Source organism: Staurois parvus, unplaced genomic scaffold (genome assembly GCF_062004578.1).
Source record: "Staurois parvus isolate SC_StPar_1 unplaced genomic scaffold, SC_StPar_1.0 ptg000395l, whole genome shotgun sequence".
NCBI lineage: Eukaryota > Metazoa > Chordata > Amphibia > Anura > Ranidae > Staurois > Staurois parvus.
Window position 1 is genome coordinate 1763594 of NW_028318191.1, and position 17780 is coordinate 1781373.

At 41.5% G+C, this 17780-nt stretch overlaps 1 protein-coding gene across 1 annotated transcript in view; it reads left to right on the forward strand.

Annotated features, from left to right (window-relative positions):
- Positions 1 to 17780, forward strand: part of CDK18 (cyclin dependent kinase 18) — a 272296-nt gene that overhangs the window by 231055 nt on the left and 23461 nt on the right. Inside the window, exons 12-13 of the mRNA XM_089686361.1 lie at positions 9061 to 9166; positions 16279 to 16321. Of these exons, the coding sequence (XP_089542487.1) occupies positions 9061 to 9166; positions 16279 to 16321 (149 nt within the window). The remainder of the gene's footprint in view (positions 1 to 9060; positions 9167 to 16278; positions 16322 to 17780) is intronic.

The window sequence follows — 17780 nt, forward strand, 5'->3', positions numbered from 1 at the left end:
GCTCCAAAGTATTACACATGTTGTTCCAAATTTCCCAAAAGAGAAAAAATGTACATATGTATATAAGCATCAATAGTATGCATACCATGACCAAAAGTAATCCCTGGCCAAAAAGGTTAAGCAAATATATTGGGTATCAATGAGAATAAACGTCCTCTCCAGAGGCATAGCCATTGAATCCCTGCCTCTGCTACCAGCCTTATATAACAGACAAAAAAAAGCGCCAATTGCCAGCGTTACAGCCATAGGGCACATGCACAGTCGTGGCATCGATGTACGTGTTTGACATCACGATGTACGACGTCACACTGTCACGACTATATTGAAAAGGTCCGTCAGAAAAGACAAAATAGAGCGTCCGCCCACCTCTGAGGCCAAAAAACAACCAAAGAACACGAACCGCTCGGATCCAAAGCAAAAGATACATGTATAAACAACATGGGACAAAATTAAAAAGAATAGTCATGGTTCCTCGGTAGCCTTCCTCATATAATAATTGTGATTGACATCTAACACTGGAAAAAGAAAAAAAGGGGAAAAGAGAAACAGTTGATAACCATAACAGTTGTATATATCATACATACATATTGATAGAATCAAAATAACAATACATCAAATAACAATACATGATTTCATTCACAGAAAATCCCCGGCACACTGTCACAATTAGAAGGGGGATTGGGGAGAGGCTGTAGGAGTGGGAACATGTTTCATATTCCACCCTAAAAACGTGACATGTTCTTAAAGGTGGACTTATCCTATAAAGCTGCATGAACAGATTTGCCTCAAAATAGACAATGAACACTACACACAGACACTATGGACAGTACAAACAAGCAAAATGCATCAAAACCACTTCCAAAGTCAATGTTTGAAGAACTACAATACAATACAAAGAAGACTTTTCTTATCTAAGAAGTAGTTGTTGGGGAAGGGGGGCCTGTTATTAGCATGCTGTCTATACAGAAATGCAGTAGGTGCTAGTAGTTTTTCCACTAGGTGGTAGTACTATGTTTAATGTATTGTTCATAGGATAACCTGATGTTCCATTTTGCAACTTGCCACTACTTGTATTCTTCATGGATGCTGATTTTGGAATAGGAAATTCTGTGTAATCTTGTACAATTTCCACCATGAACACTGGTACACTTTTCGTCCACAGGGTGGCAGTCTAGGAAGACTGTTTACCTTGAAATTGTATACATGAATTTGAATTGCAGCCTTTTTGTTAAAAAAAGTTTCTAAATACTATTTATTAAATAATATGACAGTCTTTATGTACACTAAAAAGCTTTTGTTTATTTATAAACAGTTATGCATTTTCTGCTACATATAGCACATGCTTTATATTTCTTAGCAGAAAATTTGTAAATAATGTACAGTCAGGTCCATAAATATTGGGACATCGACACAATTCTAACATTTTTGGCCCTATACACCACCACAATGGATTTGAAATGAAACGAACAAGATGTGCTTTAACTGCAGACTGTCAGCTTTAATTTGAGGGTATTTACATCCAAATCAGGTGAACGGTGTAGGAATTACAACAGTTTGCATATGTGCCTCCCACTTATTAAGGAACCAAAAGTAATGGGACAGAATAATAATCATAAATCAAACTTTCACTTTTTAATACTTGGTTGCAAATCCTTTGCAGTCAATTACAGCCTGAAGTCTGGAACGCATAGACATCACCAGACGCTGGGTTTCATCCCTGGTGATGCTCTGCCAGGCCTCTACTGCAACTGTCTTCAGTTCCTGCTTGTTCTTGGGGCATTTTCCCTTCAGTATCATCTTCAGCAAGTGAAATGCATGCTCAATCGGATTCAGGTCAGGTGATTGACTTGGCCATTGCATAACATTCCACTTCTTTCCCTTAAAAAACTCTTTGGTTGCTTTTGCAGTATGCTTTGGGTCATTGTCCATCTGCACTGTGAAGCAGCGTCCAATGAGTTCTGAAGCATTTGGCTGAATATGAACAGATAATATTGCCCGAAACACTTCAGAATTCATCCTGCTGCTTTTGTCAGCAGTCACATCATCAATAAATACAAGAGAACCAGTTCCATTGGCAGCCATACATGCCCACGCCATGACACTACCACCACCATGCTTCACTGATGAGGTGGTATGCTTAGGATCATGAGCAGTTCCTTTCCTTCTCCATACTCTCTCTTCCCATCACTCTGGTACAAGTTGATCTTGGTCTCATCTGTCCATAGGATGTTGTTCCAGAACTTTGAAGGCTTTTTTAGATGTCGTTTGGCAAACTATAATCTGGCTTTCCTGTTTTTGAGGCTCACCAATGGTTTACATCTTGTGGTGAACCTTCTGTATTCACTCTGGTGAAGTCTTCTCTTGATTATTGACTTTGACACACATACACCTACCTCCTGGAGAGTGTTCTTGATCTGGCCAACTGTTGTGAAGGGTGTTTTCTTCACCAGGGAAAGAATTCTTCGGTCTTCCACCACAGTTGTTTTCCGTGGTCTTCCGGGTCTTTTGGTGTTGCTGAGCTCACCGGTGCGTTCCTTCTTTTTAAGAATGTTCCAAACAGTTGTTTTGGCCACGCCTAATGTTTTTGCTATCACTCTGATGGGTTTGTTTTGTTTTTTGAGCCTAATGATGGCTTGCTTCACTGATAGTGACAGCTCTTTGGATCTCATCTTGAGAGTTGACAGCAACAGATTCCAAATGCAAATAGCACACTTGAAATGAACTCTGGACCTTTTATCTGCTCATTGTAATTGGGATAATGAGGAAATAATACACACCTGGCCATGGAACGGCTGAGAAGCCAATTGTCCCATTACGTTTGGTCCCTTAATAAGTGGGAGGCACATATGCAAACTGTTGTAATTCCTACACCGTTCACCTGATTTGAAAATGTAAATACCCTCAAATTAAAGCTGACAGTGTGCAGTTAAAGCACATCTTGCTCGTTTCATTTCAAATCCATTGTGGTGGTGTATAAAGCCAAAAATGTTAGAATTGTGTCGATGTCCCAATATTTATGGACCTGACTGTATATGCAGACATCATGTTCTCACATTTAACATATTGTTCACACATTAGTACCATGCTTGATAAAATTGTAGGGGATATCTTCCCAAAGCGTAAAGAAGAGGTTTTGGGTAGGTAACAACCCATGCAATCCATACTTAGAAAGAAACAAAATCAAATAAGTTCAGAAATTAAATTATGTGTAATAAAATGGAATGACAAAGGGAAAAAGTATTGAACACATGAAGAAAGGTGCACATAGCACAGAAAGCCAAGACACCAGCTGAAATCTGTCAGTAATTAGAAAGCAATCCTGCCCCTTGTCAGTGCAAATTAATATCAGCGGGTTCAGTCTCAACTGATGGCCTATAAAAAAGTGTCTCATTATCAACGTGTCACACAAGAAAAATCTCACAATGGGTAAAAGCAAATACATTTGTGACCTTATTGTTGCAAAACATACTGATGGCATTGGTTACAGAAGGATTTCTAAACTTCTGAATGTTCCAGTGTTGGGGCCATCATCCAGAAGTGGAAAGAACATCTTTCCACCATAAACCGGCCACGATCAGGTGCTCCTTGCAAGATTTATGACAGAGGAGTGAAAATAATTATCCGAAGAGTTGTTCAAGAGCCAAGGATAACTTGTAGAGGGCTTCAGAAAGACCTGGAATTAGCAGGTACAATTGAATAAAGGAAAAACCTGCGCAGTGAATGATGTATGTGGATATATATTATAGCACATAACACAAATTAGTGTGATGTATAAAAAGTAGATTAATGCTGCGTTACCAATAATGCTCCTATTTGTGATGTGGAAACCAACCGATATTTCTGTGTTGGTTTGCTACAATGCACCTCTCACCTACTCAAGGTGATGCAAGAAAAGCTGCGTAGACAATCCTAACTCCATTTGGAGTCAACTGGAGTTACCCAATACTGTGTACAGTGATTAATGTGCTATAGTGCACCACCCCCATCTCAAAACATAGAATGCTCTATGTAACACTTGAAAAATCAAAACAACACATCAAACATAAAGATTAATGAATAAAATAAAATATATAAAAATTTGTCAGTGATTGATGTGCTACAATACAGTTCCTCCTAACAAGAAGTATACATACAGATCTCCATGTATCCAAAATATGTATACAAAGATATTAAATCAATGTCCAATAAGTTATTCCTTATTGTCAGATGAACAGTGTTCCCATGCTACAAAACACCTTCCACATCCGTAAGGGAGATGTTGCTGAATTGGTGATATGGGTGATACCAAATTGCATAACATTCAAGTGATTAATCTGTATTGACACTAGTGCTCCCCTTCCAAAACTGCACTCACCGCTATAAATCGACCTGGGCAGGTCAAAAGCACTTTTTAGGTAAGATCTTCTTACTCCCCAGCTTTCCACCATTGTTTTAAAAGATCGTCGGCTTCAATGGGTTTCTTCCAATGATGTGTATCCACTCTCTCCTCCTCCACCCAGGTCATGCAGTTGGAATAATCAAAGGGAAGCTTCCATAGCGCCATTGCGCTCAACAGCTCAACTGAGGCAAACCGGAAGTGACCCATCCAACATGTTTCGTCATCATGACATCAAGAGCGGCCAATGCATTTCAGCAAGACATTGTCAGGAGCACTCATCCCTGATGACATAATGACAAACGCATTGGGCTGGTCTGATTGCATAACTTCCGGTTTGCCTCAGCTATGGAGCACAGTGGCGTTCCGGAACACATTGTTTTAAAGCGCCTACACATGTTTTATCTGTAAGCGCAACTTTTATGTATATTTCCTCATAATAAATGGTATAATGCTGTGGAGCTTCTCTTTGATTATTGCTGCATGACCTGGGTGGAGGAGGTGAGAGTGGATACACATCATTGGAAGGAACCAATTGAAGCAGACAATCTGTTAAAATAATGGTGAAAGGCTGAGCAACAGCATGGTGTGGGGCTGTTTTTCAGCATATGGTACTGGCAAACTTTACATCATTGAAGGAAGGATGAATGGAAAAAATGTACCAAGACATTCTTGATAAAAATCTGCTGCCATCTACCAGGATGATGAAGATGAAACAAGCGTGGACATTTCAGCAAGACAATGATCCTAAACACAAACCCGAGGAAACTCTCAATTGGTTTCAAAGAAAGAAAATAAAGCTGTTAGAATGGCCCAGCCAATCACCTGAGGTGGATCCAATAGAAAATCTTAGGAAAGAACTAAAGATCAGAGTTCATAGAAGAGGTCCACGGAACCTTCAAGATATGAAGACTGTGTGGAAGAATGGGCCAAAATCACACCTGAGCAATGCATGCGACTAGTTTCTCCATACAGGAGGTGTCTTGAAGCTGTCATTACAAAGAATTTTGTACAAAGATAAAGTACAAAATGCATTTCAGTTAGCGTGTTCAATACTATTTCCCTGTGTCATTCCATTTTATTACACTTAACTTAAACTGTTACTAAACCCAGGACCCTGCATTCACTCTATCTGGTCTCCCACAGTACACAGAACATGGAAATACAATTATTTTAGTAAATATAAACTGGTAAATACCTTTTCTCACCAGCAGTTACAGCAGTCTTGTGACTTCTATCAGTGTCCAGCAGAGCACATGTTAAAGCTTTTAGGAGGAGTTTTCATTCTGCTCTAGGAGGATGCAAATCCCCTGAACTTCTGTCTGGACAGTGCTGATTGGCTCTGTGCTGATCACATGCACTCTATTTACTGAGAAAAATGAAGACTTCTTTAATGCTTATTTTATCTGCTGTATACGTATCTCAATGATGCAGCATTCTTGTGACACTGAATCTGTCCCACACGGCTCTATAAGTGGGAAGTGATTGATCACCTTACCACTGATCAGTCAGCTCTTGATCTGTTGGAAGCGGGGAACAGTGACTGTCAGCCACTGCACCCCACTCACTGAAGGGCCAGGCTGCGGAGGGGGCAGGCATGGCTGATTCTAACTCTTAGCCATACCTTGAAAGGCAATTGGGTGGATCCCATCAATATTGTCAGGATTCCATACATAGCACAGCTGTTCCTGGGTCACAGAAGAACAAAAGTAAATGTACTGCTGTGATCCAAAAGAAATCTATAGCCTAAAAACGGGTTGGCCATATATCCTTTTTAAACTGACTTAAAATATCCTTCTCTCTGAGTTTTAGTATATCACTTACCATGCTTCTGCTTCAGTTGTGCTAGCCTGTGTAAAAACACTACAATATCATAATATTGTATTGCAAGCACTAAAAAACCTGAATTTTGATTGTTTGCCATGGATTCCTGTCCTGTTTAGCAGCCAATAGATTTTGCCCGCATTTCTTAATAAACCTAACATTTATGTATACATCTATGTATCTGGGTAATCCATTAGACCTTGTATAAACAGATACTAAAGGCACCAAATACCTGTGTAGATATTATGTAGTTCCTTTCATATTACTCTTCATCTGCTTCCCCTTTTGGGGGAACAATAATAATCAACTGAAGTGTACTGCTAAATTTGCTCAAACACCTTCAACTGCATACATTTCAAAAACAATACAGAAAGCAGATTTCTGGATATTTTTAGATTTTATATATCTCTGTTATGAGTTTTTACATTCTCATGTTTCCACCTTTTGGGGGATTTATGGTGCTGCACTTGGACATCGATTCTTTTTCTTTTATTTTATTCAGTCATTTACTGTTGATTTTAGCCATTCCAAGAATAAAATAGTTTTTGTCTTCACCTTTTGTAAGAAAAAAATATTCTTTATAGGAGCTAGTTTCTATGCTCTAGATCGGGTGTCGGCAACCCGCGGCTCCAGAGCCGCATGCGGCTCTTTTTCACCTTTGCTGCGGCTCCGGAGCACACTGCCCACCAGGTGACAGGCAATAGGGTTGCCGTAGCTCAGTGGTCGGCAAGCCGCGGCTCTTTTAACCTCCCTGGCGGTTTTCCCGAGTGTAGCTCGTGGTAGAATTTCTATACCACGAGCTACACTCAGGCTTACCATGCGGCGCTGCTCTGGGGGTCCCTGCAGCACTTACCTTGTCCTTCGTTCCCGCGATGTGTCCCCTGCAGCGTCCCCGGCCATCTCCTCCGGCCGATGCCGGCATCCGGCTTCTGTGTTCCGGTCCCCGTGACGTCGGGACGTACGGGCGCCGCCAGCGGCGGGAAATTTAAAAAATATCTTTTTTTTTTTTTTCAATTTTTAATAGTAAAACATTGCTGTTTCATCCCATTTCACATACATATTGTCCCTAGTGCTTTGTCCGGCGCCCTGCCTGCATTTTGTCTGTTCTTTCTGCCTGGAAACTTCCATGGCGTCCAAAAAGCGTCCCTTTAGGTCAAAAGCGGTTTTAGACCGGCTAGAGAACAGCGATAGTAAATCAGAACCACTTGCAGAATTGAGTGATAATGATTTGTGGGGAAATTTTCCTAAAAATTACAGCCTACAATAAAAAACTATTTCCATGCGAAAAAATGGTACCGCTTTCAGCACAAAAAATCGGAAGGAATCATACCGCCAGGGAGGTTAATGCAGCTCTTCTGTGTGCCGGGCGCCCGCTCCCCTCCCTCCTCTCGGACGGCCGCCCCAAAAGTCAGGACTCTGCAGCTAGCCTAGCAATGGGCAAACTACGGCCCGGCGGACCTTATAATCCGGCCCGCGGAGCGTGGCAAACATTGGCTGTCAGGATGTAGGCGGGGCAGCGTGACGAACTCCTCTCCTCTCACAGTCCGCCCTGAAGACCAGAACTGCGCGGGAACACGGCGAGAGGAACGCGCGGAGTACAGGTAAGTGAATTGACACAATATGGGAATGAATTACTATAGGGGGGATGAATTACTATAGGGGGGATGAATTACTATATGGGGGATGAATTACTATAGGGGGGATGAATTACTATGGGGGATGAATTACTATATGGGGGATGAATTACTATAGGGGGGATGAATTACTATAGGGGGGATGAATTACTATATGGGGGATGTATTTTCAGTTTTAAAAATGTGGCTCTCAAAATAAATTTTAATCGTGGTTTTGGCGAGATTTGGCTCAGTTGAAAAAAAAGGTTGCCCACCACTGACCTAAGGCTATGATTGTGATTATGATGATACACTGTGGCCCTGATTAACCCTTTGCTTACTGGGCCCTTAAACCCCCTTCATGACCAGAGCGCTTTTTGCAATATATGCAGTGTCGGATTTGTTTTAAATGTTGCAATGGTTTTGCGGCTCCCAGTCTTTTTTTCCCTCTCGGAAACGGGTCCAAGTGGCTCTTTATGTCTTAAAGGTTGCAGACCCCTGCTCTAGATTATATCATGCTTTATACAGGTCATTTGAGTCTAGATGCACTGAGGGGTAAATTATAGTTTACCATATGTAGAACATTCTACATCTTTCTGTTTTATATATAGAAACACTTGCTAATATTTTGGATTTTGGGAGGGATTATATATATATATATATATATATATATATATATATATATAAAATCCTCTTTGACTCTCGGAAAATCTTGGGGGGTGCATGTAGAATAATATGTAAAATAGTTTGTTTTCTTTCTTATTTTCTTGTTTTTATGCATTACTTGGCAAGGTAATCTATTACGATTTGACAGCACTAAGAATACATGCTCTCCCAATGATTCAAGCTGTGCCTGCTTCTGGTTATGATGCATATTATTATACAGAATTTATATAGTGCCAACAGTTTGCTCAACGCTTTACAATATATAACGGGAGACAATACAGCAACAATACAGTTCAATACAAGAGGGAAAGGAGGGCCCTGTTCCTTGGAGCTTACAATCTAGGAGCCATTGTCTATGGTCACTCCTATCTATGACTACAGATGAAACATATCAGTTGTGTGTCCTATGGGAAGAGACTGAGTTGAAGCTGTTTTTTGATTCATATCACTTTGGTTAACATGAACAAAGTGTGACACTATACAGTATGCACAATGTAGGTTATATGGTAATCTATTTTAAAATAAAACAAACATCTTTCATCCAACTTATTCCATAAATAATCCATATCTCTCTCTTATTAGGAACACCAACAGAGGAGACATGGCCTGGAATTACTTCTAACAATGAATTCAAAGCATATGGATTCCCACAGTACCGAGCACAGCCCTTGAAAAGCCAAATACCAAGGTAAATTACACTAATAATTAGACTTATTTTCTTTTTAGAATTATTTTGATACAGACTTCTTGGTTTTTCCTGAGCCTATTGGCCAATCTCACCTAGCCTAAAGAATTCTGCACAGGTGAGAGGAGTTTGGATTTTCATAGAATATGTAAGGTTCCCTGAAAAGAGTGCAGAAGCAATAGCTGGCCACATCCATGATCAGACATATTAATTTACCTGCCACATCAACTTTTATGATTGTTATGATCAAGGGTTGTTTTAGGAGTTATTATCTTTATCAGTATATATTACTGTTGATGACCAAACATGTTCATCAGAAGAATAGTCTATATGTGTGTTTAAACCTTTGTGATAAAACAGGGCAGCAAATTAATTAACAATGTAGTTCAAATTTATTTGTTCCTTTACAGTAATACAGATTTTGAAATATCAATTATGGTTACTGGAAAATTATACATTTTGGTATTAACTATGGCCAAAGCTTAACATGCTTAATAAACCATTAAGCCATAGTCTACACCAGGGGTCTTAAAACCTTCCAAGAAAGGGCCAGTTTGCTGTCCTTCAAGTTTTAAGGGGGCCAGACTGTGGCCAATGGTAGTAGAAAATGCCCCGGCATTGGTGCCCCATCATTGGTTTGAATAGGAGGAATAGTGCCCCGTTTGTATAAGTGGGAAGAATGGTGCCCCGATGATTGTGTCAGTAGGAAGAATGGTGCCCCATCATTGCTGTTAGTTGGTGGAATAGTTCCTGTGAAAAATGAACAAAAGAGGGTGCACCAGCCTGGTGTATTATCCCCCAAATTTATTGAACATTCAATGTAAAAATGAGTATATGAGTAAAAAGCGCTCATCAAGCCACTCGTCTTTGGCTCAATGCTCATAGACTCAGCAATCTCCAAAACATAGGGGGGGTTTCACCTGGGTCCCTGCAGCCTGACATGTTTTGAAAGAATCTCCTTCATTAGAGGCTCTGAGCCTCAGCCACGGACGTGTGGCTTGATGAGCGCTTTTTACTCCTATGCTTGTGAGTAGTTTTTATATTGAATTTTCAATAAATGTGTGGGATAATGCTCCAGGTTGATGAGCCCTCTCTTGTTCATTTTTCAGAGGTCATAGTACATCCCCAGTCCTAGAGGGCAGCAAGGCCTGAAGCGATTACCCTTGTGAAGTGGAGTACCATATATTAGGCATTTACACGGATGCGCAGGAGATCTTCCTTGCGGTGGAATAGTTCCCCAAGGGCCAGATAAAGGCAGGCAAATGGCCATAGAAGACCACTGGTCTACACTCATGCTGTCCTTTGTTTCTTTTGAACACATCCTTATATAGTTGAAGTGGAACTTTAGTCAGAAAATTAAGTCCTACTAGATCAGTTCAGGCTGGCCCCTTTTGCAGGTATAGCTATGTAAAACATTAAAACTAAGTGCCTACACTGTTTAAAACCCAGTAATACACTGTCTCACCCTGCTGTGTACATGCTCAGTTGCTCTCTATTTTTAGATACTGCCAAGTTTGTAGAGGCCGATCTACTGATTGGCCGATCTACTGACTGAAGTTCTATTAAACTCCCCTATCCTAGACAAGGAAACTGCTTCTGTTTGATCTCCAACTGCCATGGTGCTGCACATGTGATCAGTTATGACATCAGTCATATGATGGTTTGACAGTTTGGTTGAGGACACAAGCAAATGAGACAGTTAATATTGCAATCCTGATATTGCAGCAATGTAACTGATTTTTTTAAAACTGTTAAATCGGTGAGTTTCGTTCCCCTTTATGATTTACTGCTGTTCAAGGGCTCTGGATTCATCAAAATGGCAGCCTCTAGCAAGAGGAAACAGGAACAATGCTGGAGGCAATTTACAGCACACCAATTCTGGTAGCATAATTATTCATGTAGAATGTATGTTCCTTGCTAAAGAACATTATTTTTTATCAAGTTGTTCTGGGTAAAGTTCCACTTTAAGCATATCAATTTGATCAATATCTTTTCATATTTATTGCATACAGGGCTTTCTTTAGCTATGCATTTTCCTGAAAATAATGCAGTTGACTTACTAAAGGAATGAAGCATGTGCATATTTCAACCATTTTTTATTTGTATTGTACATGAGATTTTATTCAAAGTGGACGTATACAGTTGCAAGAAAAAGTATGTGAACCCCTTGGGTTTACGTGGAGTTTCGCATGAATTGGGCATAAAATGTGCTCTGAACGTCATCTAAGTCACAACAATAGAAGAACACAGTCTGCTGAACATAATACTACACAAACATTAGATGTTGCCATGGTTTAATTGCACATAACATGTAAACATTCACAGTGCAGGAAGGAAAAAGTATGTGAGGCCCTAGCTTAATGACTTCTCTCAGAGCTAATTGGAGCCAGGAGTGAACCAACCTTGACTCCAATCAGTGTGATGATATTGGATGTGTTGCTGACAGCTGTCCTGCCCTTAAAAAAACACACACCTGTTTTGGGTTTACTGGTTTCAAGAATCAATGTCTGATGTGAACCATGCCTCGCAGAAAAGAGCTCTCAGAAGACTTACGATCAAGAATTGTTGACTTGCATGAAGCTGGAAAGGGTTACAAAAGTATCTCCAAAAGCCTTGATGTTCATGTGTCCACGGTAAGACAGACTGTCTACAAATGGAGAAAGTTTAGCACTGTTGCTACTCTCCCTAGGCGTGGTCGTCCTGTAAAAATGACTGCAAGAGCACAGCGCAAAATGCTGCATGAGGTAAAGAAGAATCCCAGAGTGTCAGCTAAAGACCTACAGAAATCTCTGGCACATGCTAACATTTTTGTTGACACATCTACAATAAGGAAAACATTAAACAAGAATGGAGTAGATGGGAGGACACCACGGAGGAAGCCATTGCTGTCCAAAAAGAATATTGCAGCATGCTTGAAGTTTGCAAAAGAGCACCTGGATGTTCCACAGCACTACTGGCAAAATATACTGTGGACAGATGAAACCAAGAGTGAGTTGTTTGGAAAGAACACACAACACTATGTGTGGAGAAAAAAAGGCACAGCACACCAACATCAAAACCTCATCCCCACTGTAAAACATGGCGGAGGGAGCATCATGGTTTGGGGCTGCTTTGCTGCCTCAGGGCCTGGACGGATTGTTGTCATTGATGGGAAAATGAATTCCAGAGTTTATCAAGACATTTTGCAGGAAAACGTACGACCATCTGTCCGCCAACTGAAGCTCCGCAGAGGATGGGTGATGCAACAGGACAATGACCCAAAGCATACAAATAATTCAACAAAACAATGGCTGCAACAGCACAGAATAAGCCTTCTGGAGTGGCCCAGTCAGAGTCCTGACCTCAACCTGATTGAAATGCTGTGGCATGACCTTATGTCAGGGCAGGAGCCGAGGAACGGACAGGCAGGCCTAACAATGTAACGCACTGGCTGACGACAACCACCACCCACAGACCGAAGTCCCTCAGGGCGCGGAGTCTAAGTCCCAGGCTGCCCTTCACCAGGGCCCCTGATGGTGGGGATGGACTTGACGCAGCCAGGAACCAGGTCGCGGCCCCCGAGACACCTCAGCTGCGGTAATGGCCGCCGCCAATGGCGTGTAGCTGGTGGAAGAAACAAAAGAGTAGTCAGACAAGCCGGGGTCAACAACAACAGGACAAAACAGTACAGGACAGCAGACGAGAATCACAGGTCACAAGCCGGGTTCAGCAACAGAGGGTCAGATCAAAGGAGAATACAAAGAATAGTCAAGTCACAAGCCGAATCAGAATACCAGGAGAGTCACGAGAGTCAGAACAGAGTAATAGTAACACAAAGACACAAGACACAAGTGCAAAGAGCATGTGCGGGCCACAGGCTTATATGTCATCAGCCACGCCCCTCTGGGGGGTGGACCTCAGAGACCTGAAGGCATAAAAAGGATTCCCATCATGCACAGCAGAATCCAAGATGGACGCCAGCACATGGAGTAACATAACCTCAGGGAAAAGGTAGGACCTTGACACCTTAAGAGAGTGATTCACACCAGACATCCCAAGAATATTGCTACACTGAAACAGTTTTGTGAAGAGGAGTGGTCCAAAATTACTCCAGATCGTTGTGCAGGTCTGATCTGCAACTACAGGAAACGTTTGGTTGAGGTTATTGCTGCCAAAGGAGGGTCAACCAGTTATTAAGTCCAAAGGTTCACATACTTTTTCCTCCCTGCACTGTGAATGTTTACTTGTTATGTGCAATTAAACCATGGCAACATCTAATGTTTGTGTAGTATTATGTTCAGCAGACTGTGTTCTTCTATTGTTGTGACTTAGATGACGTTCAGAGCACATTTTATGCCCAATTCATGCAAAACTCCACGTAATCCCAAGGGGTTCACATACTTTTTCTTGCAACTGTAGCTTTACCACATTCACTAAGCTCAGTGAACATTCATTTTGCTAAGTGAACATTTTTTTGTGACTTAGTATATTGACATTAGTTTGCAGTAGTTACAATTTTACTATTGTGACAGAAAAAAAGTTTACATTTCACATAGAGCATGATTGATAATTCATTATAAGCATGAACAAGCTTAATGAAGAACTCCGGGATAGGTAAAAAATCATCCATTAGTACACCCCTTACACAAAACACTAAACAGTTAATAAAATGTTGAAAATCCTTACCATTTAGTGGAAAAGTCTAAAAAGATAACCGCATCTGTTCTGCCAAGGAGGAGGTGTAACAGCAGAGATTACATCATCTCCTCTCCTCTCTCTGTGGGTGGGTACACTATGCCTGTACATGTTGAATGTCACAGAGTGCCTCGGACCACCCACTACTGCAAGTGGGACTGAATTACATTACTGCTTCCTGGAGAAAGAACTACAGAAGGGATGTGCCAAGACCACATGGCTGGGAGAATAGGAGGCATAGTAGACACTGGTCTTACGAACAGGGAACCAAAGAGAAATAACAGTTTGATTTGAAAATTAATAAGCTGTTACAGAGCAACTACTGAGTGAACCGGAAGATAGATGGCAAATTCAGTGAATGTAGGAAATCAGCAAAAAGAACATGTTAAGAAGTTTTTGCCTGGAGTTCTGCTTTAACTAAAGAAAATATGTATTAAAGGGTAGTAATACCTTTTAAATAGGTCAGTTCTAACTGATTCCCCTCAGCATGCTAACTATATATCTTATACTTACCCTAATTCAGAGGAGAGGTGGTACTGGACTCACATCCAACACCACGATCACAAGCACCCAGGGGCATATTTACCACAAGGCAAATAAGGCATTTGCCTAGGGGGGCATGTTTTAGGGGGGCAGCACTGCCCCAGAAGAATGGACAGAGCAAGAGACACATGTGGCATGGGGACCAGGTGTGATCCGAGAGAGGCTTCAGGCTGCTTGATGGTGTATACAGAGCCCGACTCTTGTTCCCAGGGATGTCCGGAGTTGTGAAGGTGAGTGTCTTTCTCTCTGTCTCGCTGGGGGGGGGGGGGTGTCGGTGATGCGTGTTGGTGCGGTGGAAGGCTCCCTCAGGTGGGGGGGCAGGGAGTTGTTGGTCAATGTCAGGCTCTCTCCCTTGGGGGGGGCGGGGGTGTCTGATTTTTTTATTGCCTAGGACTGCACAAAACCTGAATACACAACTGCCGGCACCCCAGTCTTCTTCTCAGCTGACAAGACTGTACTGTATTGCTCATCCATATCCAAGTACACGTGTGTATAGTTAGCATGGGAAGTAGGGTCAATCAATATGGCTGAATACCAGAACTCATAAAAAGCCTAAGAAAAGATGCCGGCTGCTGAAGTTAAACAGCATATCGCATTTGACAGGCAGTGAATGGAGTCACTCCGCTTTCCCATATAGCCTTTACAGCTAACAAGCTTATTCACAGAAGAGAGTTGGCAAGGTGCCTAGATTCTGCTACAGTAGAAAGTAATAAAAAAGAAGCAGAAATTTCAGCACTTCTGTTGTAATCAGGGGTGGACTGACCATTTGGAAACTCGGGCACTGCCCGAGGGCCCGGGGTCAGTAGAGGGCCCCATGAGATGCCCCTGGTACCTTTTTCATAGGCTTTTTTCAGTTTGGGGAAGGTCACAGGGGCCCCATGATCCCCTATTGCCCGGGGGCCCCATGAGTTGTCAGTCCGCCCCTGGTTGCAATCTATGAAGATGAAATTCTCTACAATGCTTATCGCTCCAGTGTGCCAAATAGTGCTGTCACAGCCATTTGTCAGTATAATAAAAAAGGAGGTTAATTACAAAAGAGAATACTGGAATATTTTTTTTATTGAACATTTCATATATTAATCAGTGTTTGGGGTTTGGGTTAGAGATTCTTAAAGTGTTAGATCACCTTTACAGAAAAACTCTGAAGGTGACCTAAAACCAGAACCTCTCCCCACCCTCTCTGTCCCTGCCCCTGTTCCTGCTCCTACTGTACTTACCACTGGTGATCCTCAGCTGTCAAGATCCCCGGAGCCCCCAGTCCAGGTATTTGAAATCCCCACTGCTCCCTCTCTCTTCTGTCCTGCATTGCCAGAACAGACCAGATGGAATCTAATTGGTCAACTCTATCCATGTGTTGTCGCTGACCAATCAGAATCCATATCATCCTGGCAGTGCAGGACGGAGAAGAGAGAGAGGGCAGCGATGATTTCAAATCCGTGGACTGAGGATTGGCAGTGGCGAGTACAGTAGGGACAGGGAGAGTAGGGAGAGGGTCCAGTGTTAGGTCAACTTTACAGTTTTTTTCTGTAAAGGTGAGCTATTTAAATCTAGGTGTTGACTTGTTTGTATCATATACTTTGGTACTCTTGTATTATATATATATATAACTGTGAACTTTGCAGTGTAGTTGCAATCTGCAAGTGCACTTGCTCCAGAGCTTAGTAAATGAAGTGTAGCTTTACTTTGCAAAGAGTACCCAATCACAAGCAAGGGAATACAAAAAACAGCATTTTTGCTTGCACATGATTGGATGATGGTAGTCAGAAGAGCTTCCCCTCAATTACTAAGCATTTGGGTAATTGCACTTGCACAGTACACAGACAGTTGCCTTTAACAAATCAATCCCATTGTGTCTTTGTTCTTATGACAATAACAGTGGAACTTTATATCTGTTTCAGACTTGATTCTGAGGGGATCGATCTTCTAAACAGCCTTTTGCTGGTATGTATTTAAGATAGTACTAAGAGCTGTATTGATATACATATTATTTGTTTTAACATGTATATAGTGTTATTTTTAAATTTTTAACTTTAGGTAGAGTAGGGAAGGGTTAGACACGTTGTCAAGTTTATGTTGCTGTCTGTGTCCCTGTTGGGGGAATTCGCCCTTCTCTTTTTCCTGGTGACCTTTAACCACATTCCACCCAGCCACTGTATAAATACGGTGGCAGGGCGGCACAGCTGGGCAAAACCACGTTTTAAAACGTGTGTTTTGTAAACAGGTAGGGGGCGCGCGCGAGGCGCGCCGCCGCCCTGCCTGTCCCGTCGATCACAGCCGCGGATTTCAGTCGCCGGGTCACAGCTAGTCGTTACCGGCTATGTCCCGACGATCGGCGGCAATCGCTGACTCTCTCATATTTTGCAGTAGCTGTGCTTTCTGTCAGTTCCCTGACAGCTCCAGGACAAGCTGATCGGGACAGAAGAGTTTCTCTCTCCCGATCAGCGGTGTCCTGTGCAGTACACACCCCCGCCCCCTAGTAAAACACTCCCCTCACACAGTTAACCCTTTTCCTGAAAAATAAACTTAACCCCTTCCTCCCCAGTGCCATTAGTACAGTGTCAGTGTTTTTTTTTTTTTTTTCACTGATCACTGTATTGGTGTCACTGGGGATGTTAGTGACCCCAAGTCAGTACCCCCCAATGTCTGAATGTCCGCCGCAGTCCGCCATAAGTCGCTGATCGCCGCCATAAGTCGCTGATCGCCGCCATTATTAGTATAAAAAAAAGCTAAAAATCCCAGTATCTTTCCCGCCATTTGTAAACGCTATAACTTTCACGAAACCAATTAATTTACACGTATTGGGTTTTTTTTTAGCAAAGACATGTCGCAGAATGCATTTTGGAAGAAATTTATGACTAAATTTGATTTTTACATTTTTTTTTACTGGACATGTTTTATAGCAAAAAGTCCAAAATATTGTTTTTTTTCCTCAAAATTGTCAGCCTTTTTTTTTATAGCACAAAAAATAAAAAACGCACAGGCGATCAAATACCACCGAAAGCTCAATTTGTGGGGAAAAAAAGGATGTAAATTTCATTTATGTACCGTATTGCATGACCGCGCAATTGTCCGTTAAACTAGCGCAGCGCTGTATAGCAAAAAAATGGCGTAAATTGCAGTATCTTTACCATAGTTTGTAGACGCTATAACTTTCATACAAAGCAATCAATATACACTTATTGGGATTTTTTTTACCAAAAATATGTAGCAGAATACATTTTGGCCTAAATTTATAACCAACTTTGAGTTTACTATATATTTTTTATAGCTGAAAGTAAAAAATACTGTTTTTCTTCAAAATTTTTGACCTTTTTTTGTTTATAGCGTGAAAAATAAAAAGCGCACAGGTGATCAAATACCACCGAAAGAAAGCTCTATTTGTGTGAAAAAAAGGACGTAA